Source organism: Rhodnius prolixus, unplaced genomic scaffold (assembly GCF_049639745.1).
Source record: "Rhodnius prolixus isolate KJV_2025 unplaced genomic scaffold, Rpr scaffold_5, whole genome shotgun sequence".
NCBI lineage: Eukaryota > Metazoa > Arthropoda > Insecta > Hemiptera > Reduviidae > Rhodnius > Rhodnius prolixus.
Window position 1 is genome coordinate 31,036,541 of NW_027411624.1, and position 24,576 is coordinate 31,061,116.

Consider the following 24,576-nt stretch of genomic DNA (forward strand, 5'->3'; position numbering starts at 1 on the left):
ATAAATAATAATAACAAATACAAAGTGCAATATCTTGAGTATAAAATTTTAATTCTTCAGTTAAAAAAAAAGTTTAAATGTATTTCATTTATCCTTTGAGATTTGTCCTAAAAGATTGGCCAATAAATGTTGACATGATCCAATAAAAGATGCATGCTGCATTGTGACTATAAAGAACTTAGCAAACAGAGAGCATAAAATTATTTTAATACTTAATTACGACCTTAAGCAAATAAATTTTTCTAGCAAACCCATTCCTAAACAAGAATTTTTCTTAAGAGAATCCACTTTAATCTTCTTTGGATTCATTCTCGAATAGTGCCTTGTATTAACAACTCATTATTTTCTCCTACATTTTAAATCTTTATTTTTCTTTTAACCAGAAAAATATAGTTCTTCATTCATTTCATATTATATAATATATAATTATTATAATATTTTCTAGATACGTACTTTACAGAGAAACTATTATGCATTAATAATACAATAATGGAATATTCTTCTGAAAAAGAAATAATACAAAGTATTGTAAAACAAAACTTATAAATGAACTATTGCAGTAAGTGGAATTAGAAGTAGGAGCATTAATGCTGGTTAGGGTAAATACAAACCAATTGGTCTGGGTTTTATTAAATGAAACAAGAGAATCATTTAATATTATGGTGGTACATAACAGAGACTGTCTGTATTATTTAACGACAGTAACATTCAATGTAAAATATACTGGCTAGTAACAGTATTGTTTTATAAATGAAGATAAATGGCAGTTTAAATTATATATATTATATACTCCCTGAAATTTTGATTATATTATATTTTTTTTATTAAATATCATTCTATTTAGTTGTAGTTTTTATTAACTGTTAGTGCTATCTGGTGGAACATTCGTGTACAAATGGTTTTCAAATTTTAATGATTTGATTTTTAAAATTTTCGGAGTTGGGATCCAGTTAGCTGTCTTTAGACATTTTGTTCATTAGTTGCCTATAGTGATGGCATTTTTATTAATAACGAGAGAACTCTGTTCTTTGAAACCTTATTTATTTATTTAAAAAATTATTCATCAAAATCTATAGCCAGCCAGAATTCATTTGTCAGGAATATTTAGAATTAAAAGTCGCAAGTTTACAGTATGCTAATGCTAACTATATATGTATATACTATTAGACGCCACGGTAGCCGAGCGGGTTAAGAGGCGAGATCTGCAAAGCTAATATGCATTGTGGTACTGGGTTCGATTCCCGGTCTTGGCCTTGGATTTTATTTAATGGTTAAATGAGAAATAGTAAAGTACGTTTGCTAGTCGCCTCCGTCCACTACACCCAGTAAATGGTAGTTGGACGTTAAGCCCCGCCTGAAAAAATAGGCGATTACTTTACTTTTACTTTATATATAAATATTCAGAATTAATAATATATTAGTAGAAATTCCAGATGTTCATTTTTCTAAGTTAAGTACAAATTACTGCGGTTAATTCTTTACTAAAGCGCTGCACACAAAAGCTGTAAATACCACTTTCAAAAAAGAAGCTTAAATTGCTATCGATAGTAAATTAATGTCGATAGTAAATGTTTCAACTAAATAATTCTTTTGATGTATAAATAATGTACAAACCTGTTTTGTTTTTTTTTACAATTAAGTTTAGATTTTCTTTTTTCTTCATCGATTGTCATGCCAATTATTTGTCGCCGCCATTGAATTCCATTTTGGACAGCTAGTTCTAAAATTTTTTTTGTTCATTTAGAGATTTTATTGATTTATTTAACACCATTTTCAGGAATCCTAATTTTAAAAAAAGTAAATAAATGAGTGGAACTCTAAATCCAGCTAATATTCGTTGCCTAAGCAGAATGTTGGGATTTCTGCCTCAGAAATTAAATAATACATTAATTTATACACGCAATTCATTATCTATCAGCTCTATGTTTTGTAGAAATCATACAAAATTCAAGATTAAAAATGGGCAAGTAAATAAAAGAAATAAAGCATGAGTTATTTATTTTTATTATTTCTGTTGTATTTTCCTTATGTATTAACAAAAAATTGGACTCTGTATTATAACACGATCTTCCAATGTAAATTTCTTTCCTGAGATGTATGATGAAAAATAATTAGATTTATTTAATGATATAACTGCTTCATTTTATAATTAAGACAAATTTAATCAACGATTTTATCTAAATTTACTGCGCCGATTACAATTATGTACTTTCTAAGTTAGGGGAAATAAGGATTCCATGAAATTTAATTTTTGTACTGAAGGTTTAAGTTATTGCCAGATTATTTTAACAATAACGAGAATTACATTAATTGCCAAAAATCGGTTCTAAACTGATGTTAAAAATTGGTAATTCAGTAATAATGGAGAGAAAAAAAAATATGGGTATTTAAAATAATATTTAAATTTAACTTCCGATTATAGCGCAATGATAATTGTTACCAGATTCTGTAAAACACATGATTTTATTTCGTTACTAGTTAACTAAAAGAAATAGCTTAGTAGATGTTTTAAAACGATTGTATTAGCTTTCAAAAATAATTTTATTAATTACTTCTCAAATTTTTGGAATTTAAAAAAAATGGACAAAAATTGTGTACGCCTGAGATACAATGGATTGCAAGATCAAATGGTTTTGAAGCATATCTTAAAAGCAAAAGTACCACCTCCAGAACCTTGTATAAGGTTTTAATTTTTAATTTCTTTAGAAGGCTATTGTAAATTGTAGTTGTAAGTAAAAAATGCAAGTGTTAGTTTGAAATTATAAAAGGTGGGAAGGGCCCCCAGTCATGTAGGCACTGGTAATTTAATTTTCAATGAGGTCATGAACAAAAATATGTTACGCCCTTTAAAAAAACTTTTATTGCCGGTTCAGTTGTGCTTATGTTGTCGTATGGTCTCGTAAGTACATACATACTACAGTGCACTTTGAATGTATTCACAATTTATTGTTAAGTAAATTGTTAATTTGCTGGAGTATGGATTACTTTTGAATTTATAAACAATTTGATTTTATAGAATTTTGAGTAATATGTAATGTAAAATTTCTATTACCAGAAAAACGTATCCTTCAAAATCCTTGCTGTTTTGAATATTTTATTCTACCAAATTAGTGCTAGATTTTAGTATTCATATTATTATTTTTAAATTTTTATTTCATTTTAAACTGGAGATTATATTGAAACTGAAACTGAACGTAGTTCAGCATTTTGGGTTGCGACAATTATGATATAAACTCGTTCAGATTAGGTAGTTACGCCACTCTTGATTGTTATTATGATTATTGGATATAAGATGGGCCATAGAGGTTCATTGTATCTTCCCTTTGAAAAGTCTAGTAATACAGCCTCCTCACAGAGGGTTTTTGCGACTGGTTTCTACATGAGAAAGCAGAGGATGGTTATCTTATGGTTATCTATAAAGGTTTGTTAAAAGTTACTTCGTTTAAAATAATAATTACAAAAAAAAAAATGGATAAGCTCTCATCTTGAATCTATAACTTGGAGGGGCTTGAAGTAGTGTACTTAAAAAGAAATCTATGAAGAACTCGTATTCGATTCAAATAATAAAAGATAACTCCTCTTCTAAAAATAAGTTATTCAATAATACGTTGAATATTAATTACCCATAATTCTCTATGTTTTATAACCTTCTTTCTTGCACTTTTGTCTGCCTACAATGTTTACATTTTAATCTTATTTAAAAACAAAAACAAAAAATTATTTATATTTTTCTTTGTTATAGAAATACAAGAATGGTTGATGCAGCTGTACTTGAAAAACTTGAATCTGGCTTCAAGAAGCTAGAAGCGTCCGACTCGAAATCATTATTGAAGAAATATCTTACTAGGGAAGTTTTTGACAAACTAAAGAATCTCAAGACACCATCTTTCGGTTCAACACTGTTGGATGTGATTCAATCGGGTATTTATTTATTATTATTACTGAATTTATTTAAATTAAATTTTTGAAATATTGAAAAAATAAAAGATAAAAAGAAAAATGAATCTTCAATAGAAAGAATTGACTAAAAGTTTAAAAATAAAATTAATAGATTTTTGTACTCACTATTAGTGTCAGGTTTTTATTATACAATACTGGACTTAATTTTAATTCTAAAATCAGTAAAAATGAATCCATAAATCAATATTCGGTCAGGGACATTTTAAAAATAGTACATTGCTAGCTAATGAAATTTTCATATACTTGTAGTTTAACAATTGTATAATAACAGGGATCTTTTTCAAAATTGATGAGAACCCCAAAAATAGGTTTACCATAATAATTTATTCTAGAAAGCTGAGTAATTACTGAAATATTATAGAACCAATAATAACGACAAATTTTCTTACTGAATTATTTGGTAACACGGACATAATATTAAATGAGGTATGGCGTTGTTGAAAAACTACTCCATACGTTTTTTTTTTTTTTAATGGAAAATAAGTCTTTAAACACCTCAGTTTAAACTTGCCCCAGTAGAAAACTTATAGAAAGTTTACCAATTCCTAATCACCAGATTACTTTTAAGAAAAATACAGGGTGTTCATTTTAAGACGGCTCAAAGGCATTTTATGCCTAAACGGTTAATCTGAGCAAAAAATGGTAGAGGAAAAATTTGTTGTCCGCCACCTCTAGTTTCAGAATATGTGACTTGATTTTAGATTCCTGCCCGTATACGCGACTGACGCTTGACCAAAAGTGAGGGTTCGCAGTTGACCCCCATTTTCGTATACACAGTTTTAAAGAGAATAAAAAGTTATGATAGAAACCGGAAACCGCAATTCGATATCTTCCAAATGAAAGGTGCTAGGCCATTTCGAAATCTGGTATTTATTAATCATATTTCAATTTTTTAACTTGTTATCAAAGAGAAAGAAGAGCACGCGATAGGTCATTTTTATGTATTTTTTTCATCCTCTTTCTATTAAAAATATTGTCAAGGCAGTAAAGCTAGTATTTTTCTTAATATCGGGAAATAAGTCGTTTTCCGAGTGATTTTTCTAAGAAAAATCAAATATTAAGAGCTTTAGATGTTCTCAAGCATACGCAAAATGGCTAAAAATTAATTTTACATCTGTTACAATTGGGGATCAACAGCAAACCATTACTTTTGGACGCGCGTCCAAGGAATCTAAAATCAAGTCACATATTCTGAAACTAGAGATGACGGGCAACAAATTTTTCCTCTACCATTTTTTTGCTCAGATAAACCGTTTAAGCATGAAGTGCATTTGAGCCGTCTTAAAATGAACACCCTGTTTAATTCAGTTTTCTTTGATGACATTATTCAACCATCGTATTGTAAAAGAGCTGCAACATTATTTTGGGAACGCTTTGTAAATTTTTTGACCATAGAGTCATTTGCATCCGCGGAATCTTCCCTCCAGTGAACCTCCATCCTTCAGATAATCAGCTGTAGAGCCTCTCCTGAGAAGATTTAAAGGTAGCTGGATTTTAAACCCCGAGAACTCCGGCTTATCATGCTGTCAACTAGCCTAATCTCTTCCCTGACGGTTTGTTGTTAAATATCGGCAATAAGCCAAGCTTTGGGTATTTCGTCACATGCACCGTTTAAGCATATTATGCACTCGAATTTTAATCTATAATTAACTGTGAATAATAAGGCTAAAATAAGGCTTCAAACCCGAGTAGAGCCCCGGAAAAGTCGCCATATTAAAAAGAAAAATTGAGTAAAGCCTATTTGTTCAGGCAGGCTTTACGACAAACTGCCAAATCAGTGTCGTGCATAGGAGGCGACTAGGAAACGTACTTAACCATAAATTTTTCATATTAACCCTTAAGTAAAATCCAAGGCCCTAGACTGGGAATCGAACTCAATAACACAATCTTAGCTTTGCGGGCACTAACCTGTAGTAAATTTTCGGTAATAAGACCAGTAGTCACTAAGTCTAGTAAAATTCATTCAAATATCGACGTTTTAAAAAACTGACTCCTTCAAACTGATCTGGTGCTACCAAAATACCAAATTCAAAAAATATGCCATCATATTCTCTGTAAACCATTTTGTAAGAAATTTTTTTAAAATTCCCTGATGCGGAAAGGGAATATCGTAAAGCCATCTTGATCTGCCACCAGGTTATTTTTGATGATCTAAATCCGAATGTGATGAATTTTTGATCTGTTATCTATTCTGCTGGGTTATTGCTTGTTACTGAAATAGACTGATACTTTATTTATTTTTTTTTCATAAAATTTTTCCCTTCCAATGGCTAAAATTATTAATAAATAGCGTTAATTTTTAAAAGTAATGATGTTTTAAAACACAGAGTATAGAGAACATTATTTGTTCATTAACATTAGGCTTTGGTTTATTGAGTAGAACTGTTTCTGGGCTTCTAATTATAGTTCTTGATAAATGTATTGCCCAAGCCGATTACATTTATCACTTGGTCAATGTTAAAGGCTAATTTTAACCCTTTTTTTTTCTTCTTATTTACACTGTTGCCCCAATACCTTTTACAGTAAAAGTTAAGGGGCCTCAAAATAACCTCTAAGGGTCAGAGGTTCGAACAATAAATTTACAGCAAAAATTCAATTTCGAAATTTAACTCGAAAGTATGAGGAACCATACTTTGTTATGTCTTTCAATTGAAATTATACAAGAGAAAGCCTAACCTTAAGGTAACCTAAAGATACCTTTTTAAACAAAAATATGGATATAAATAAAATAAACCCTTTCGAAAATTCAGTCATCCAACTTGAATTTATGTATTTGTAACGTCGCGTGACTTATCATTAAAACAGAAAACTTATAACAAAATAAATTTGTTTGTTAGTCAATAAATATTAAGTAAAACAGTTTTATTATCAGTCACGAGTTTGTAATAGAATTTTATTTGTACATATCTTCTCTAATATAAAACTTTTTTTTTTCTCGTAATGAATCTTCGTGATATTTGATGAAAGCAATAAGCTATAAATAGTTCCATTTTACTATAATTACAAAATTTGTAGTTACTGTTATGGATTTGTATATAGGACCTTTTATTTAATTTCATGTTTGTATAGTAATGGCACCTTTTTTGTATTTTATATTTTTTGGTCGCAATTTCCCTTTTATTTCATGCTAAGCCATTATTTATTTATTTCATTTTTTCTCTCCCACGTCATTAAGGGCCTAATTTTTGTATTGATTACATTCTGGTTTATTGCTAGGTTATCTAAACTAAGAACTGATTCATCGTACTTTAGTGTAATACCTTTTTCATTATTGATTTACAGGTCTAGAAAACCATGACTCCGGAGTAGGTATCTATGCTCCTGATGCTGAAGCATACACCGTATTTGCAGACCTCTTTGATCCAATTATTGAAGATTACCATGGTGGTTTTAAGAAGACTGATAAGCATCCAGCCAAGGATTGGGGCGATGTTGACTCTCTAGGAAATCTTGACCCCGCTGTAGGCTATTTTTTTATTATTTATTTGACTATTCTGAAGCTATGATTAAATGTATATCTTACAAAATTTAAAAGCTAAAAACGAATTAGTGGGCCACAGTGAACAAGTTGAAGTTCACTTCTTTACGAAAGCTTAGATATATTAATGGATCAAAAGAAGTTAAATTTTTATAAGAGGCTATTACAGCTGTCTAAAAGCACTTCTAATTAATTTGGAGAGCAGTGAAACTGGGTTGAACCCGTTCATAGCAATGTGCTTGTAAAATTCTCTCTCAGGGCTGTGCAAGCTACTAATTTATCAGGCTTCGAAATCTGCTACAACCTCTTGTTGATACTGGACCAGTCATCTTTAACACTGCGCTATTGAATTGCATCACTCAGCTCACTGGCAACTGATGACAAAGTCTTACGGCCCAATTGTGTAATACACAAAGCAGACCTTGATAAACCAAGAGAAATAGCCAATAGCTTTCTGGGTACTAACTTATATTCTGCCCAAATATTGTTCCACATGATTCTTACATTAAACAGATTTAGCTTCCGAACAGTTTGAAAATATTATATGAAGTTAGCAAAATCAGTTACACTATTTTCTATTGACCTCAACAAATATTTCCCCTTTTTTTTTATCTATTCATAGATCAAGATCTATACCATTTATTCTTTTATGAAGTTGATCACATAAGAAATTAATTTCTGCCTGATGTTTATATCTTAATTCAGCGTTTCCCAACCTGTGGTACGCGAGTTGCTGTTTGGTGGTACACAAAAAATAATCAATAATGGCGGACATAAAAAGTAAAAATTTAATCATAAGAATATCATAGAAAGGTTTTTTCCTTAAATGTATAAAAATTATTTTAATTAATAATATTATACAGTAAAGTTGTTAATATGTACAGTAATGAGGTTAGTCTGTCTCACATTTAACAGGATTAAAATTGGATTTCAAACCTCCTTCTATAAAGAAAATTTAGGAAAAGCTACATCATTATCGATAAAAGATAAAGAAAATTCAATAGAATTATCATGTGGCAGAACTTAAATGATATGTAAACATCTGCTTAAAGAGAGATTGATTGTAATGAGTAAGCTCTATCCAAGCAACATTAAATTTAATTGGTACTTACAGGTAGTCGACTGCTTAAAAGAAATTAATGTAGAAGATTTGGGCACAAATATTATAATCATAAAGGAGAACTTTGTAAATTACTTAATAATTTTGGAGAGAAAAATATGTACGCAGTTATTATTTTAAAAAAGTTTTAAAACTAAGATCTTACACTTAACAAAGTTTATAATGTGAACATTAACTTGAACTCCTTTGTAACAGACACATTGTATCTCTATACAAATAAAGATAACAATAATAAAATAACACACTCGGAATAACAAAGTTTGCGAAATACAATCATTTTTACGAAGTGGTACAATTTAGCGTGATGTACGAGGGTCGTTTGAAAAGTCCGTGCAAAGTCAGAGAGATAGCACCACTGGCGCGTATCGAGGTTATGTTTAGTTAGTAGCATCTCTTGGAAGAACACACACTAAGTTTCAGCCAGATCGGTCTATTTCTTTGTGTTTGGCATTCGTTTGAATCGAGGAAGTCGAGTGATTTTCAAAAAATGGACGAAAAAGAATTTCGTGTGTTGATTAAACACTACTTTATGAAAGGCAAAACGCCTCAGGAGACTAAAGAGAAGCTTGATAAACATTATGGTGACTCTGCACCTTCGATTAGAACAGTTTATAAGTGGTTTCAAAATTTTCGGAGTGGCCATATGGGCACAAGTGACGCTGAACGTTCTGGACGCCCTGTTGAGGTTACTACTCCAGAAATCATTGATAAAATCCATGATATGGTGATGGATGACAGAAGAGTGAAGGTGCGTGAGATTGTTAGTGCTGTGGGCATCTCGAATGAACGGGTACATAATATTTTGCATCAACATTTGGACATGACAAAGCTATCCGCAAGATGGGTGCCGCGATTGCTCACGCTTGACCAAAAACGAAATCGTGTGAAGTGTTGCAAGGACGGTTTGCAGCTGTTCCAGAAGAATCCGCAGGACTTTAGGCGTCGTTTCGTCACTGTGGATGAAACATGGATACATCCCTACACTCCTGAGACCAAAGAACAATCTAAACAATGGGTTACCAAGGGGGAATCTGCGCCAAAAAAGGCGAAGACCGTTCCTTCGGCCGGAAAGATTATGGCGACTGTCTTTTGGGATTCGCAAGGAATAATCCTCATCGACTATCTGGAAAAGGGTAAAACTATTACAGGTGCATATTATTCATCGTTATTGGACCGTTTAAAAACCGAGCTGCAAGAAAAACGCCCACGATTGGCCACAAAAAAGTCCTTTTCCATCACGACAACGCACCAGCTCACACCTCAGCAGTTGTGGTCGCAAAATTAATGGAAATAGGGTTCCAACTCGTTTCACATCCCCCCCTATTCTCCAGACTTGGCTCCCTCGGACTACTATTTGTTCCCCAATATGAAGAAATGGCTGGCGGGAAAAAGATTTTATTCAAACGAGGAGGTGATTGCAGAAACGAATGGCTATTTTTCAGACTTGGACAAATCCTATTATTCGGAAGGGATCAACAAACTAGAGCAGCGTTGGACGAAGTGTATAAGCCTAAAAGGAGACTATGTTGAAAAATAAAAAAGGTTTACCCCAAAAAATTAAGTAGTTTTTATTTTTGCACGGACTTTTCAAACGACCCTCGTACTACCAAGTTGCACGCGGGCCAATAAAAGGTTAGGAAACGCTGCCCTAATAGATCAACATTTCACCCTTCTCTGTACTTCCAGAATAATAGAGGAATACAAATCTGTATCCAGACTTTTCTAGCGAATTATTTTACTCTTAATATCATCGCTTATCAACGGCTAACAGTTGGTTGAAAAGTAGTATTTAATTCAAGTATTGTTCTTGCGGACTTTTCTGAGTTTGAGTATCTAATTTAATACCAATAATAATTGCCCATTTTATCATCTTCACAATTTAACAAACTGTTTTTTAAATTTGAATCTTGCTAAAGATATTTGTCATTTTGTAATCTAAGAAATATTTTCTTTATGAATTATAAATATGTTATTTTGTCACTGAATGAGTCAGCAGACAAGAAATTCCTTCTTTTTTTTCAATAAAACATTAATTCAATATTTTTATGTTTTTGTAGGGCGAGTTCATCATTTCCACTAGAGTACGTTGTGGCCGTTCCTTGGAAGGTTATCCTTTCAACCCTTGCCTTACTGAAGGACAATACAAGGAAATGGAAGATAAAGTATCGGCCACATTGTCCGGATTTAGTGGCGAACTGAAGGGTACTTACTACCCACTTACTGGTATGTCCAAGGAGACCCAGCAGAAACTGATTGATGACCATTTCTTGTTCAAGGAGGGTGATAGATTTCTTCAGGTATTTATTGCAAGATAAAAATAATAGCAGTAGGCACATTTGATCAGAATTTACATTTTCTGTTACAGAGTGCACAGAATCTGTATTATTGAACCTTTTTATTTTGTTTTCTACAACTTTCAAGTCTTCTTAACAGATCTATATCAATAAACAGTTGGTACTTTACATACATATCTATATTTTTTTCAATTTAAAAACCTTGTGCCAAATATTAATATCTGCCCCACTGGTGGGGTAGCTTTGAACACAATATAAAATAGAAAGAAATGATATTACTTTACTCTGAATCTACCTCCTATCAGTTATTTCTCTCGACTACTACATTACTTTCTCTTTTAAACCACTGAAATCTAGTTCAAAAATCAAGAATGACTCAGTTCGGGGATGTTGTACCCGAAGTGATGGGTTTAGGAAGTTTGAACAAAATATTCGGTTTGTTGCGCTTCTTAATGTAGGTTCGGACCACTTTCCCCTTCTCTGCGATTAAACAAAAAAAAAGTCACAAACTTGCAGGTCGGTAGGGCACATTTTAATGGTGATGTGAAGCAAATAGACTTTTGTAAATACTAGATTTAAAAAACTAATTCCAAATTAATGTTAATATGAACTAACAATACTTACACCTTGTCCACTACAATCTCCACAATACACTTCCAAAGCTGCAACAAAAATTTTACTTCCACCTTGCAAAATATAACATTCCTCAATTCTGACTTTACAAAACAATGAAAACGAAGGGAAACTCTGTCAATTACACAACAGGTCTACCACAAAATATGAAGAAAATTACCAATCATAAATGTTTTAAATATTTGGCGAGAAATTAAAACTGTTCAAAGGTGCCCCCTGTTCAAATTTTTTTAATTAATTTCCACAATTTTTACATCACCTTATGAAAATTTGTTATAAATCCCATTTCGTCAGCTGTACTGATAGATCCACAAGATTGTGTAGAGTAATCAGACTAATTCCATTCAATGGTTCCGTGTTATATCCAAACAAGTTGAAGAATGCTTACAATAATCTTCCATCACCATTTATGACACCAAATGCTTCACCATATAAACTTCTCAATTTAAGCCTTCTTTAAGTGGCGATAAATTGCTTATCTAGGCCGGATTTAAACTAATAACAATTTTTGAAATTTTCCACCATGTTTTTGGCGATATTTCTGAACAAGAAGAGGAAAGCTGTTTTTGGTTTGGTGAAGATAATAAAAATGAAATTTGTTTAGTGACAATAAAATAAACTGTTTCATACTTTGAATATGGAAAGTAACAATAACATGTTTCGAAATCTAATTACCTGGTTTGATAGAACTGAATCAGTCGGCGAATCTTCTCAAACGGAATGACACAGCGGTGGAATGCTGAACTGTAGAGAATCAATCCCTCTACTCGTCTGTTTAGCACTGCTTTGCCAAGACATGGCCACAAAATCGTTTCAGAGGATTCTGTAACTTGATTAGAAAATGTTTTTATAAATGATTCAAACGGTCAAAGCTTTACTCTACTATAAGTTACTCAGTAGCGTCTACACTATGCCGTCCCGATTTCAGCTCATATTCAACTTACTTACTTACTTCGATGGTTCTACAACTCGTGGTGAGTCCTGGCCTCCCCTATGAGCGTCCGCCAACCAGCTCTGTCCTGTGCTGCCGCCCTCCACTCAGAGACTCGCAACAGGCTCCTAGCGTCCGCCCTCACACCGTCTGCCCACCTCAGCCTCGGCCTACCAGCTCTCCGAGTTTGGAACAAGATCTCATCCAGAGTTTTCCTAGGTATCTCGGACTCGTCCATTCTTGCTAGGTGGCCCGCCCAGCTAAGCCTACTTAATTTAATTATTTTTACTATATCTGCCTCCGCATATAGCTCGCTAAGCTCTCTATTTTTTTCGGATCCTCAGACATATTCAAAGTTAACTAAAATATGGAAAATTTGATAACCAATGATGCACTTTTATTTTTCTTTTTTTTAAAGGTTAAATCAACAAACAAAACTGCAGATTTCAGGGAATTCATGCCCAAAGAAGCCATTGCATATCTTTTCCAAAATTGAGCAGTTTGATACAGTGTTATGACTCATTTTGGACTCCACCATTCGTCGCCATCATTTTTTATTTCTCTTTCTCGTGGGCGCACTAAAAAAACAAACAAAAACAACGAATATCAACAAGTTTTGCCTTTTCGAACCCTTCAATCTTACAGTTAATAATCCTGTGTATAGTTATAGTACATAAAATGTTATAGATTATCTACCGTCTATCCTACAAAAATTAATTTATTCTCTCTTACACTTTTAACTTATGCAAGTTAATCCTTTTAATATAATTTCTTTAAATTTAAAACTGTATTTAATATTTTGTAGGCTGCTAATGCATGCAGATTCTGGCCTACTGGACGTGGTATCTTCCACAACGAAAATAAAACCTTCTTGGTATGGTGCAATGAGGAAGATCATTTGAGGATTATTTCCATGCAAATGGGTGGTGACCTTGGACAGGTACTACTTTTCTATTTTTGCTACTTAGAAAAAATGAATTATTTCAAAAGTTTAACTAATATCCTTTATATCAATAACTTCTATTATAGAAGTTAGGTTAGGTTAGGTTATAGGTGTATAGAAGTTCTATACAACTTAATCTTAATCTTAAATTTTGATAGGTCTACAGACGATTAGTGAGCGCTGTGAATGATATTGAAAAGAGAGTGCCATTTTCACACAACGATCGTCTTGGATTCCTTACTTTCTGCCCAACTAATTTGGGTACCACTGTTAGAGCATCTGTACACATTAAGGTGCCAAAACTTGCCGCCAATAAAGCAAAACTTGAAGAAGTGGCTGGCAAATTCAATTTACAGGTAATTATTTTTAAAATTAAAGTAAACTGCCTTAACAAAAATTCAGAAAAAATGTATTTACTGTGAAGGAGATTTTTTTTAAATATGTAACATATCCAGGGCCAGCAGTGGTCTGGAAAAAAAAGCTATGGGAGCTCTTTCTACATCTTAGATGTAGTCACGCCTTAAAAGAAATTTGTGTGTTTGGAACTCCATCTGGAGTGAAGGGTATTTGTTCTTCCAGCCACAGTTCTAGCTATGCTTTATTACTCTCCCATATGTTTATTAAAAAAAGATTATCGATACGATAGAAGTAAGTTCCATGCTTAAGAAGCTGGACTTTTTCTTTCTAAGTTATCCAACCCTCATTATAGAATCAATTCCATTAAAAAATAACATAAAAATTTTAAAGCATTGTTTAATTCTTAAAATTGTAAAACTAGTGTCTAAATGTTTATGAAACCTGTTCATATACTCGTTGATGAGGCTCATGGTCAGATAGAACTTGCTTGAGAGCCTTAGTTGTTGGAATCTGTGGTTTCATTCATCGTTAGCATTACTTTCTATGTTCTTAACCCCAAATTTGATTCTTCGTTTTATACTCTTATTCCATTGACACATTTTTTTTCTATCCAAAGTTAGTCTTGCGATGCTTCCTCTGTTTGTTTTTCAGCTTCTTCGTGTCCTTGAAGTCACGCATGTGCTTTATATTACCTAATCTAGAAATATGTTAATGTCTTCACCAAGGTCGGATTTAGATGAAAAGAGGCCCTAGGCTATTCCACTTATGAGGCCCTTTCACCTCCCATTTTTAAGTTTGTAAATTACATGAGAGATAATACAATACATCACTATTGTGATATATATCAATATGTTAAATGAAACATGTTGTTATTGGTACTATTTTTAGAATAGTGTAATTTTAATTTTGCTAACAATTTGAATGTAGGCCCCTCTTGATCTTGAAGCCCTAGGCTGAAGCCTAGTTAGCCTATAGGAAAATCCGACCCTGGTCTTCACTTTAAATTTCATCCTATTGAAACTATGAATCAGTCACCAAAAAGAATGAACAACAATTTATCTTATGGTTCTCCTGATATTAACAACATTCTGCTTAATCCGGCTTTCTAACATAATTGCATTAGTTTTGAAATTAGTTAAAATTGATATTTCTTCGACAACAATAAGCAGTATTTTCGAGATTAGTAAATAAAATATACCCATCATTAGAAATGTTGACATAACCGACGTGTTCTAAACTAAATATTTAATCCCAAATTCAACCTAATGGGAGAAACTGATATTGAAGTAGAAAATGTACTCTCTCAATCACTTGTTTCAAATTGCCCTCTTATTTTGAAGAATTTGTAATTAAGAAATTTGTAGAGTAGATAAGTTTTATTTCACTAAATTTGTTGCATTAATTCCTGCTTGATGTTTTGAAAAAGTCGCTTCACCGTTTTAAGGCTGGAAACATAGTGGAGCGGCGAACAAAGCGGTGATGATAGCGAAGAGCAAAGCGGCGAAAACAAACACAAGTTAACATATGGGACCGCGCATAGTGGAGAGCAAAGCGAAAATAGAGCAACGCGTTATGACATGTTTGATTTCTTCGCTCTCATCGCGCTCAATTTTCAAAGGTTAAAATGGATATTGGTGCATTTATTGGTGAAGTTTTTTTTAAAAGAAACCTCTGTGAGACCTAAAGGATCTTCTACATCACAACCGATTTGTGTTGGATAAGGAATGGTTACAGGATTAATGGGGTTAACATTGAAATTCGCCCTTTTCTTGATTAATATGCCTTCAACACTGGTCAGTATGTAATCAAATATTGAAACAGACATTAGAAAATACGCATGAAACTTGCCAGAATGCTCCCGAAGTTGTTGTTGGTTCAAAGTGATGGAATTCACCAAGTTCATGTCTAGTCCTGATTATATCATGTACACTACAGCTCCTGCTTCTAAGCTGCTGTAAATACCAAAATTTTCAAGGAAGAATTTTCGTATAGAAATAATTCCTCTATCGTGTCTCGTCGAAAGGAGAACGCGACTTAAACTCGTCACTATGTGCATGCGAAACTCTTTGCTCACTGCTCTCTCTAATTTGAAGCAACTATCATCGCCGCTTTGATCGCCGCTCCACTATGTTTCCAGCCTATAGCAACTAAATTCACCCATCATTCTTTCATCCATAATTGGCGAAAGTATATTTTGGGAAGTCCATACCATTATTTTTGTTATTTTTTACAATCTCCTTTGCAAGCAACTTTATCTTAGTACTATTCAAGTTAAGATTCTGAAATTTTCAAAATGTTACTTTATTCATTAGTGGTCCTAATGTTCACAGGTGCGTGGTACTCGTGGTGAGCATACAGAAGCCGAGGGTGGTGTCTACGATATTTCTAACAAGAGGAGAATGGGTCTCACTGAGTATGAAGCCGTCAAGGAAATGAATGATGGAATCGCTGAAATCATTAAGATTGAAAAAGAATTGTAAAAACCAAAAATGAGAGAAAAAAAAAACAAAAATATTAAAGGACTTTGTTGAATATTTTGCACTCCCCTATAAAAAATAAAAAATAAGTTTGTTCTTAAAAAATTATTTTCTCACAGCTGCCCATTTTTTTCTAATTTTAAAATTTACATAATTTTTTTTTGTCTACTCTACTCCCCTTCTCTCACTACCAGTTATCATTTTGTTTTTATTACAATTATATTATTTTTATATCTGCTCCATAGTGGAGGAGAATGCTGGTATGAGAGATCCTTGGTTGCCTTGGCAACATACAAGGAAACTATAGAAACACTAAATTAAGAAAATAAACTAGTCTAGTAGTTATGTAAACATTGCTTAAAACTACAAAAAAAAGAAAAGGAAAAGTGATGAACAATTATGAGAGACAAGTTAATGGTTGACTGTGTTTTGTTATTGTATAACACAGAATGTAACCTCTGAAATAAACATTTTCTAGAACGGTTACAAATTAATACAAAGAAAGGAAAAAATAGTGATGTTCAAAAGATGGTAATTTGTCATTTATTAATTATTCATATAACAAAAAAAAAATTGTAAAAAGAGCTATAAAAAAAATAAAAAGAACTCACGTTACGTATTTAACTAAAACTAATTATTGGTTGAGTTAACCTATCCCGATTTCCTTCAAAAGTCAATAATAAATGCTATTAATTAATACATATGTGGTCTAATGTAACTCTTAAGGCTGTGTTCCAAGCTGCATCCTGAAGACAACTGGCTCTGAAATATCATCTAATTAGTTTCTGATTCCTGCCCCCATTTTGTAAAATCAATCAAAATTTTGAGTTAAAGTAACCTTTTTTTTAAAAAACCGTTGGTGTTCAGGACTGAAAAACTGATCCATGATAGTTCCAATGGAGAAATGTAAAATGTGTCCTCTATCTGTAACAATTTATAAAGAGGCAAAAAATGTAGAGATCTCTATGGAATTACTCCGAGCAATTGTGAATTCAAGATGTCTTGTACAGTGAACAGACTTGATCCTTGACTTTACATCACTTTTGCTTTACATTCGTTATGTATACGTCCACCAATTTCTTCATTTTTAGATTTCATTTCGAATAATGGTCATCTGCGAATCAAAAAATTCCTTACCTGGTAAAATCCCAGTTATAAGTTCCGTCAATGCTAAATAAAAGAAAAGATCTGATTTTTACAACAAAAATTCTGAATCAGTTAACTACTTAATAGATACTTAAAAAAAGGAATAAAAAACTTCTAGTGTAAAATGCATGATTTTACTGGGAACGTAGTGCTTATCGTTTTTATTTGAATAAACAAAAAAAGTAATATATAAATCAATTAAGAAAGTAACAGAAAATAACTTCAGCTAGAAATGGACTAATTGAAGTTATTTTTTTTCATGTCAACAGAAAAATTAACGAAAATTATAGCGTTTTGCAACGCCAACAATAATTTTCTTATTTCTGTAGTATAAGATGTGCATGCCCATGCAACCTAGCGGGAATAATTAAAACTAAAAGATAAGCACTTAAGTTTTACAAATTAAAAAGAAATTTAGTTTTACAATTTAATCCAAGTAAGAAAGCTAACATAATTCTTATTTGATAAAACCAATATACCAACAAATTTTAAATTTATGATAGCTGTCTTAAGGTTTGCTAAGAAATTTCTAAATCATCAAGAGAAAATTGGTGCAATTTTAATAAATTTATAATAACTAATCTAGAATACATTTTTATAAACTTGCTTTTATCAACTTATTTACTTAGTTTATTTCCATTAATTTATTAACGTAGGCTAATAAATTAAAAAGTTGTTTATAGTTCCAAATTTATTTTGAATTAATGTTCAAAAAAAAGCAGTAGCCTGAAATTGATACTTCATCTAGTAGTACTACTGCTACCTGGTAGCTATTTTTTAAACTAACCTTGATTTTTTTTATATTTTATTGTTTTTTTTATTTTTTCTTATTTCTAGAATAATTTTTCAATTAGAAATATTACTATTTTCTGGAGTATTATTATTGTTAATGTATTTAATTAAAATTAAGCCCAAATTAATGTATTGATATCTAAGAGAAAGGTACTAATATGTATTGATATCTAAGAGAAAGGTACTAATATGTATTGATATCTAAGAGAAAGGTACTAATATGTATTGATATCTAAGAGAAAGGTACTAATCTAAATTTAATGTTTAACTTCAACTTTTTAATCCGTTCAACTTTATTAAATTTCTATATAAAAGGATTCGTATGATGAGAATTCAAGTTTAAAAGAAAACAAATTCAGAGTGAGTTATTATTCTATGAAAACGCAAAAGTGCACTCTCACGCTATCTAGTAACAAAAGCTTGAACTATTTTTTCTTATAGTTCTAGCAAATGCCGCTAGATAGCATAACATACACACTTCAGTTTATTTTAATTGTAATAAAGAAATCACAATTCCCAAGAGGTGTTGCTATCTGGTGGCAATTTTTATAAACTTTTTAATTTTCCAAAGAAGGTTATACTGAGGGTTGTATTTTCTTGTGTAAAATTATGTTTAGAAGATTTAAATATTATAAATTAGTTTATAATTTAATCATTTTTTTCTATTTATTATTTATAATTAATAATTCTATTGAATGCAAATTTATCAATGCTCAGTGCTATTGTTTATTTCCTTGATAGAAATAACAATTAGAGCTTGCAAATATAATTTGGAGAGTAAAATGTAGTGTTTAAAAAAACTTTTAATGTTCTTGGTAGTGGTGAGAAAAGTAATTAAATACATTTTAAACAGAGATAATAACTTGAATTTTGTCTGTAAATTAAAGGATTGTTAATAAATAATTATAAACAAACGTTGATTTTCCTTAAAGATTCAATTAAAATAAGAAAATTCATTCGTTTAAGTACGCAAAAAAGAGTAACCCAATTTTATCGGCTGCATCTATTTTAGTGATATCACTTTGAATATCAAATGTGTTTTCGGGAGCTATATCTTGAGCTGTGTTGTGGAAACCTGAAACTGCATTAGTTGATCGTAAGCAACTTTTCTAGTTGCTGTTTTAAAAAAATAGTAATATGGGCAGAAATCAATTTGATGTACTCTTAATATAAGGTAACAATCAATTTTCAAATCTCAAACTGATCTGATTGTTGTAAACAGTTAAACTGATTTTTTATTTATTTAAGGGAGGATTTTTTCGGTAGATCTATTTGCTGTGTCCTGAAATGCATACTAGCAATGCAATCTATTTTGTCTATTTTAAACACTGACGATTACTTGATTAACTGTTCTGTGCTGGAAACTTAATCACATGTGAACTTCACCAACTAGATTTTGAATGTCTCAAATGAATGCAACATTTTACAAATAATAATAGAGTAAAAAGTGCATTTTTCATTAACTTACCTAAGAAAGTCATTATTGGGTGAGATTGCTTACTTAACAACAGTTTAATGAAATGAAAAAGTGGACTATTATACGAACGGAGATAAAAACCGTTTGTTAAAATTAACAGTAATAAAAAAAATGAAGCTAAACCAGGAAAACATATATTTTAAGTAAAATATCAAATACTTTCGGTTCTGTTTAACAGAAACCAGGTTGGAACATAGAGTAAAGTTAATTTACCAAACCTTTAAAGGATAAACTCGCTTCAACTATTAGCGGTAGGATTGCCAGTGCACTACTCTTAAGAATATTTCCTTTCTAGATTATTATTCATTAAGAAGAGTATAGTCTGTGACAAGAAAATATTATGTAAGGGCTGTAACTTCAGTGTAAAGGTTCTGTAAAAAATAGTTAAAGTAAATTAAAACAGTTAAAACTTTATCAACATTTATTTTGTACCTTATATTAACATTATATTTTAAAATTACATTCCATAATTTATGAGATCCATCAAATCTTAAAACTAATAACTCCAAATATCATTCTTTCTACTAAATGAACTATAGGAACTTACTAATTATTTTGTAATACAAGTAAGTATATAATGGTTTATTAAAACAATTCAATCAACTTTAAATTAAGATATCTCAGATAGATCCTATAAAACAATAAGAAATGTCTTCCAAACAAACAAAATACATCTAAATTTTTCTGGATATTGGATGTAGTTATTTTGTTAATATAATTTTAAATGGCAAAATTGCAACAAATCTACAACTAAGACAGGTTAGAATTTCTTTTCACTTAATAAAATCCCTGATTTTTATTTCATAACTTAAAGCATATTTTGATTTAAAATGGAAATATACAATTAAAATGGTTAACTTGTTTCTTCTATGAACATTTATTTCTACTTCTTAAAATTAAAAAAAAAAATGACTAGATTGTAAATCTTTAAAATATGATAATTTAATTATATTAAATAGGAATGTGAATCTTTAGTGCTATAGTAATTAAACTGAAGTCTTTATATTTTTAAATTTGCAGGAATAAGAATTCCTTAGGTTCATTTAATAATTTCAGAGCAACCTTTACACGTCCTTCAGCACAGTAGCTTTATGTAAATAATTGTATCATACATTTGCAATGAACTAAGGAAGGCTTTATGTTTATTTACAAATTTTTTGTTAGGTTTATTTTTTTTATTCTAAGCTAAACCAAGCCTGGACATGGTAGAACGAATCCAAGGCGTAAAATAGGCGACTCTGGTGTACACGCCCGGACGGTTTCTCTTGGCACAGCCGTCACCCCAAGATACAACACCAGCTAATACAAATTTTCCTGAAAAAATACATTTGTATTAACTTGAGAAATTATGGCAAGTATTATGGATGTATTAAACATTTTTTAAGCGAGAAAAATCAATTCAATTTCTGTGAATTTCAAACATTACAGAAATTTATGAGCTTCATTGAATAGAAAATGATTCCACAACCGATATTCATGAAAATAAATGTGATTATTTGTAGCATTATCTAAAATTCATTAAAACAATAGTAAAAGTGTACATTTTTTAGTTAGTTTTGCAAAGTAATTTCAAACATATTTGAGAAAATATTGAAGGGGAATTCTTTTTCTAAGATTCTCCTCAATCAGAGATACCTTCACTATAGTGTGCCCGTTGCACTGTGCATGGATACTTCATGTAAGTAAATAATATATTTAAATCCTTAAAACAAAACTGCAGAGCTACTACCACTTTTTTTCTCCAATTTGAAAAATGCAGAGCATTCGTTTAATAATTAATATAATGCTTATATACGACACTAAATTTCTAAAAATGAAATTTTACCATTTTCTTGACAAGCAAGCGGTCCTCCTGAATCACCACCACAAGCATCTACACCTCCTTCTAGCAATCCTGCGCACAGCATTGAATCCAAAATGGATTGCAGTCTGCCACCATAAACATCTGCTTGTCTACATGTATGCTGAGATAGTAATGGTACTGATGCAGCTCGAAGCGTTGTTGAAAGGCTATCAGCATCACCAGCTGTTGACATTAATTTAAAACAATAACAAAAATAATATTTTTTATTCGACTACTATTTTATGTAATGGTCTTTTTGGACCTCACTCACTGGTAAATCAATCTGGTTGATTCCCTCACTAGTAAAACACCCATCTCTATTATGACAAATTGATTGGAGTGTAAGGAGTTCAGGGCGTTATCCCTTAAGGTTGTTCGATATGATCAGACTGCTCTGAATCATTAATGTTTCATGCCAGGACTGGATTTCTATTCTAGATTCAGACTGTTTGCAGTTAGTTTTTGTTTGTGGAGCTATATTGGAGCAGATAGACTTTTGATAGTGTAGATTTTCTCTCTCCATTGATGGATAACAATAATAAATAGGTCTAGCTAGTTCAGTTTTTCGATAGTGCATAAAGAATTATTTTTATTAATATTGTTATTTTCAACTATGAAAAGGGCTGATTGCATTTCACTTTGAGCATTTTGTTAGGGTCAAAACTATTGTGTGTATAAAATAACACCTGAGTTATTTAAAAGAAAAGATCTCCAACGCGATGGCATTAGCTCCAAAAAATTAAGGTTTTTAGCACCAGTATCTGCAGACCCACTTATTCATCATTAGAATAAAATAATATTTAAGAATTTCTCTTCATGATTTGTTCGCTTCAAGAATAGTTAAGTTTACTTTTTAATTTACATAATTAGAAATTGGAACTAATATTAATGAACTTACGTTTTTGTGTGCCCCATCCAGTAACTGTGCACCATTCTCCTTCTTGTGGGGTCAAAGAATTTTCTGGTAAACAAATTGGTTGCACAAAACTATTGAAATCAATACCAGATTCTGAAGATGCTTTTACCTTAATTAGAGCAATATCATTACTGTGTGGTCCATCTGGAAAATTTAAAAAAAAAATCATGTAGCAGGTTAAAAATAAAAACTATCTTGAAGCTATACTCCGGATTTTGAGTCAGGAGTAATAATTTTTATCAATAAGAAGTTATACTAGCACTGAATCAATCTTTTTTTTCAATTTTTCATCAAGTTAACGCAAAAAGAAAAGTTACCTGCATGATAACACGATGTACAAGCAAAATTTACCAATAATTAATAATCAACAATGGGGAAGGGAAACTCTAGGTTACCCAAAACCACACTGGGCTCATATTTGGCCATTCCTAAGAAAAATAATAACAGCAACAGACCGAGTATGGAAGGAAAATCAGGATATGGAACTCAGCCATCCTTGCTTCACAACTATCCGAACGAAACGAGCAACAACGTTATTAACAGGAGTCCAGAATAAAGTACATCATCGTCAACATATTCCGATTAAGAATCCTAAACCATACCATCTCATAGCTCAACATACCGATAATATTGACATTTCTTCAAAATTTGGGCTAATGATGAGTTGTTTATTTGTAGGATTTTTAAACGGAATTAGTTGTTGATAATTTAAAGTTTGTAACCAACTTTTTACAAATTAATTGTAACACAATTATTATAAACCATTCAGCTGTTGGCGTATGTAGACGATGTAGATCTGATTGGTCGATCAAGAGATGCGGTCGAAAATGCGTTCATCGATTTGGAGAGAGCTGCAACTGAAATAGGTCTTGAGGTGAATCAAGCCAAAACAAAGTATATGTTCACTTCTGGAGCGAAGCAGAAACAGGATACTATGCAATTCGGAAATTACACCTTCGAGTGGGTGGATAATTTTATTTATCTAGGCACGCAGGTGAATTCCGACAACAACGTGCACAGTGAAATTAATAGAAGAATACTGCTGGCTAACAGGACATACTTTGGTTTGCAACATCATTTTAGAAGTCAGTTACTCTCCAGGTCGACTAAGATAAGGCTTTATAAGACCCTTATCCGACCCGTCTTAACGTACGCCTCAGAGTGCTGGATCACTACCAAAAATGACGAGCTTGTTCTCCTTAGGTTCGAAAGAAAAATTCTTCGAAGGATCTATGGAGCCATTTTAGTTGGCGAAACATGGAGACGGATAAGTAATGCAGAACTAAGGAGTTTGTACAGGGACATCGACGTGGTGAGTGTGGTGAAGCTTGGACGCCTTCGTTTGGCAGGACACGTAGCCAGAATGAATCCCGAGGAAATACCACACAAGATAATAAAAGAAAATATATATGGCACGCGACGAGTGGGCAGACCGAGGTCACGATGGAGTGATGGTGTTTCGAATGGTTCAAGAGCTCTCCTTGGTGTCCGAAACTGGATGGTGGCAGCATTGGACCGGGACAACTGGCAAATTTTGATAGAGGAGGCCAAAATTCGCGCAAGCGAGTTTTAGCGCCAGTTAAGAAGACAATTATTATAACTATACTATAAAATATGTTCCACGGCCCTAAAGATGTCCTAGTCCCTAAGTCAAAAGCTTGACAAATTAAAAAAGTAATGACTGAATTGTCATTATTCTTTCTTCCTTCTGAATTAATGAATCAATCACTAAAAACAAAGAACAATACTTGTGAGAAGTCTAATTTTTGCAAAGCCACAATCAATTTCATTCCCTTAAAAACAAAATTTACCTAAATTTCATCATTTAAATAAAGTTTACGCATAAATTCGAAGAATTAATAAGCACTTATTATAAATGTTACATTAAAAACAATTATCCTATTTTCAACAAATAGTTGTGACCAAATTCTTACATGTTTAAATAGCTGATACTAACTTTTTAAGTATAATGGTTCACTTACCTCTTCTGAAATGAGGGTGAATAACAATTCTTTCTGGTTTGTAAACTCTTTCATGTTTATCCTTGGTACGAAGAGTATGTTTACCAACAACTAATCTCATGGAGTCCGGTCTATTAAGATTGGCAACACAATGAGCAGCTGTCAGTACTAAGCGATCTCCAACCACAGCACCTCCACAATGGTGTTCATACATTCGTTTATCACGAGAATATGCTTGAATTTCTACC

At 31.9% G+C, this 24,576-nt stretch overlaps 2 protein-coding genes across 8 annotated transcripts in view; one reads left to right on the forward strand and one right to left on the reverse strand.

The window, feature by feature from the left end:
- Argk1 (Arginine kinase 1) overlaps positions 1-16,823 on the forward strand; it is a 137,853-nt gene extending 121,030 nt beyond the window's left edge. For 4 of the 5 annotated variants that reach the window (XM_074137127.1, XM_074137126.1, XM_074137129.1 and 1 more), the window contains 6 exons: positions 3,743-3,921; positions 7,243-7,421; positions 10,616-10,855; positions 13,222-13,356; positions 13,518-13,715; positions 16,047-16,823. In XM_074137127.1, coding sequence (XP_073993228.1) covers positions 3,743-3,921; positions 7,243-7,421; positions 10,616-10,855; positions 13,222-13,356; positions 13,518-13,715; positions 16,047-16,196 — 1,081 coding nt within the window. In that variant the 3' untranslated portion in view covers positions 16,197-16,823. Of the gene's footprint in view, positions 1-2,539; positions 2,684-3,742; positions 3,922-7,242; positions 7,422-10,615; positions 10,856-13,221; positions 13,357-13,517; positions 13,716-16,046 lie in introns of those variants that run through there. The other variant, XM_074137128.1, reaches the window with a different exon arrangement.
- Positions 16,824-20,011: 3,188 nt separating this feature from the next.
- Positions 20,012-24,576, reverse strand: part of LOC141458751 (serine protease 33-like) — a 29,480-nt gene continuing 24,915 nt past the window's right edge. For all 3 annotated transcript variants that reach the window (XM_074137135.1, XM_074137136.1, XM_074137134.1), the window contains exons 4-7: positions 24,350-24,575; positions 22,350-22,511; positions 21,434-21,634; positions 20,012-20,922 (exon numbers count right to left, since the gene is read on the reverse strand). In XM_074137135.1, the coding sequence (XP_073993236.1) occupies positions 20,789-20,922; positions 21,434-21,634; positions 22,350-22,511; positions 24,350-24,575 (723 nt within the window). In that variant the 3' untranslated portion in view covers positions 20,012-20,788. The remainder of the gene's footprint in view (positions 20,923-21,433; positions 21,635-22,349; positions 22,512-24,349; position 24,576) is intronic.